This window comes from Cheilinus undulatus, linkage group 1 (genome assembly GCF_018320785.1).
Source record: "Cheilinus undulatus linkage group 1, ASM1832078v1, whole genome shotgun sequence".
In the NCBI taxonomy this organism is placed as follows: domain Eukaryota; kingdom Metazoa; phylum Chordata; class Actinopteri; order Labriformes; family Labridae; genus Cheilinus; species Cheilinus undulatus.
Genome location: NC_054865.1, coordinates 19,146,815 through 19,148,637, shown reverse-complemented (window position 1 = coordinate 19,148,637; position 1,823 = coordinate 19,146,815). Strand labels below are relative to the sequence as shown.

Sequence of the window (1,823 nt, the reverse complement as noted above, 5' to 3'; positions counted from 1 at the left end):
ATGAATTTGGAGGAGTACTTCAGAAGAATTGGCTTCCACGGCTCTTTTGACAAACCTGATCTTGAAACACTGAAGTTGATCCACAAACAGCACATCATGACAGTCCCATTTGAAAACCTCAGCATGCACTGTGGGGAGAAGATTGTCATGGACCTGGAGATGATCTACGATAAGATCGTGAGGAACAACCGTGGGGGCTGGTGCCTAGAAAACAACTACCTGTTTGGATGGGTGCTGAGAGAAATGGGCTACAACAGCACAATGCTCAACTCTCAGTGTTTCATGATTCCCCTCAATGAATATTTTCCTTTTGAGTCTCATCTCATCCACAAGGTGGTCATTGATGGAAAGGATTACATAGCAGATGTAAGCTATGGGGTGTCTTGTCAAATATGGGAGCCCCTGGAGCTCATCTCTGGAAAGGATCAACCTCAGGCGTCTGGCGTGTTTCGTCTCATTAACAAGGGGGATACCTGGACGCTGGAGAAGACCAGAAGAAAGCCAAAGGTCCTGGATCCAAACTTCACCAAATCAAGTCTGCTTAACAGAGAGGGAACAATGCCCATCCACCGCTTCACCTTGACACCTCGAGAGCCAGAGGATTTCCTTGAAATAAACGACAAACTCCAAACAGATCCGAATTCACTTTTCAGGAATAAGTCCATTTGTTCTTTGCAGACGGCCACAGGGTTCAGAGCTCTGATTGGTTGGACCTACAGTGAGGTCACGTTCAAACCTGAGGAGGGTGTTGATATCTTTGATATGAGGAATGTAAAGGATGAGGAGGTTGATGAAATCCTGAGGGAAAAGTTTGGTCTGAGGCTGCAGAACAAAGTGACGTCTGTAGGAAACAAATCGTGGTACACGCTGTAAAGATCCTGCATGTTGTGATTTTAATTCACCATAAACCTGTAAGGATTAGACTCTGACCACACACAGCAGCTTGTTCTAATGTTGACAACTTTAATCATACTCTAATCATGATATTCACAATAACATGATGTAGTTATAGGAGAACTAACAGAAGAGCACTTTGAATTTGTCTATTTAATCATTAAAACTTTAGGCAATGAGTAATCTGTATCATGTAAATGTGTTAATGTGTAATAGACAGCTTTATATATTACAGATTACATATTATCCAACCTTTATTTCTTTTGCAAAAGGTGATACTTGTGGATGATTGAATGATTCAGTGTCAGTTGTCTTTTGAGGGTCATCTTATGTATTGCTGTTTGATGGGGGACCCTTTGGAGACTGGATGCCGCCCTATATGGGAGTAACTAATGCAGATCCTCTTAAACAAATGATCCATTAACGTGCAAATACCAACAAAAATACAGATAAGCTCATTATTCAAGTCTTGTAATGAATATGCTGTTTTTAGTGATATTCTGTTGTTGAGTTTGTATTGATTTCATTGTTTGCATGGTTTTTTTAAAAAATAATTTGTATTGTACATTTTTGCATCTTCCTGCACATGTACCATATAGATTAGCTCTATAGCTGCATGGCCCCTGTCAAATAAACTATACTAAACTAATTCAAAGGCAATTGAAGCAAATAAGACCACCAGATTTAAGACTGCACATTTCTTAAACTATTATTTATTTCATATCATTTTCACCAGGAAAACCACATTGAGATCAAGAGCCTCATTTTCAACAGTGTTCTGGCCTAGACCGGAGTCAAGGAGTTACCTAAAAAAAAAGCATAATAATTATGCTACTCAATGACAACTCCAAGGCACCACTGTCTAGAAAATTCTGTCAATGTGTTGGAAATCGCCACATACAGTCATTAAACCACTGATGGCACCTGCT

The 1,823-nt window shown here is 39.9% G+C and overlaps 1 protein-coding gene across 1 annotated transcript; it reads left to right on the top strand.

The window, feature by feature from the left end:
• On the top strand, positions 1–873 carry LOC121514049 (arylamine N-acetyltransferase, pineal gland isozyme NAT-10-like). Its single transcript, XM_041794117.1, has one exon. The coding sequence runs from the start codon at positions 1–3 to the stop codon at positions 871–873; it is 873 nt and encodes a 290-aa protein (XP_041650051.1).
• The last annotated feature ends 950 nt before the right edge of the window (positions 874–1,823 follow it).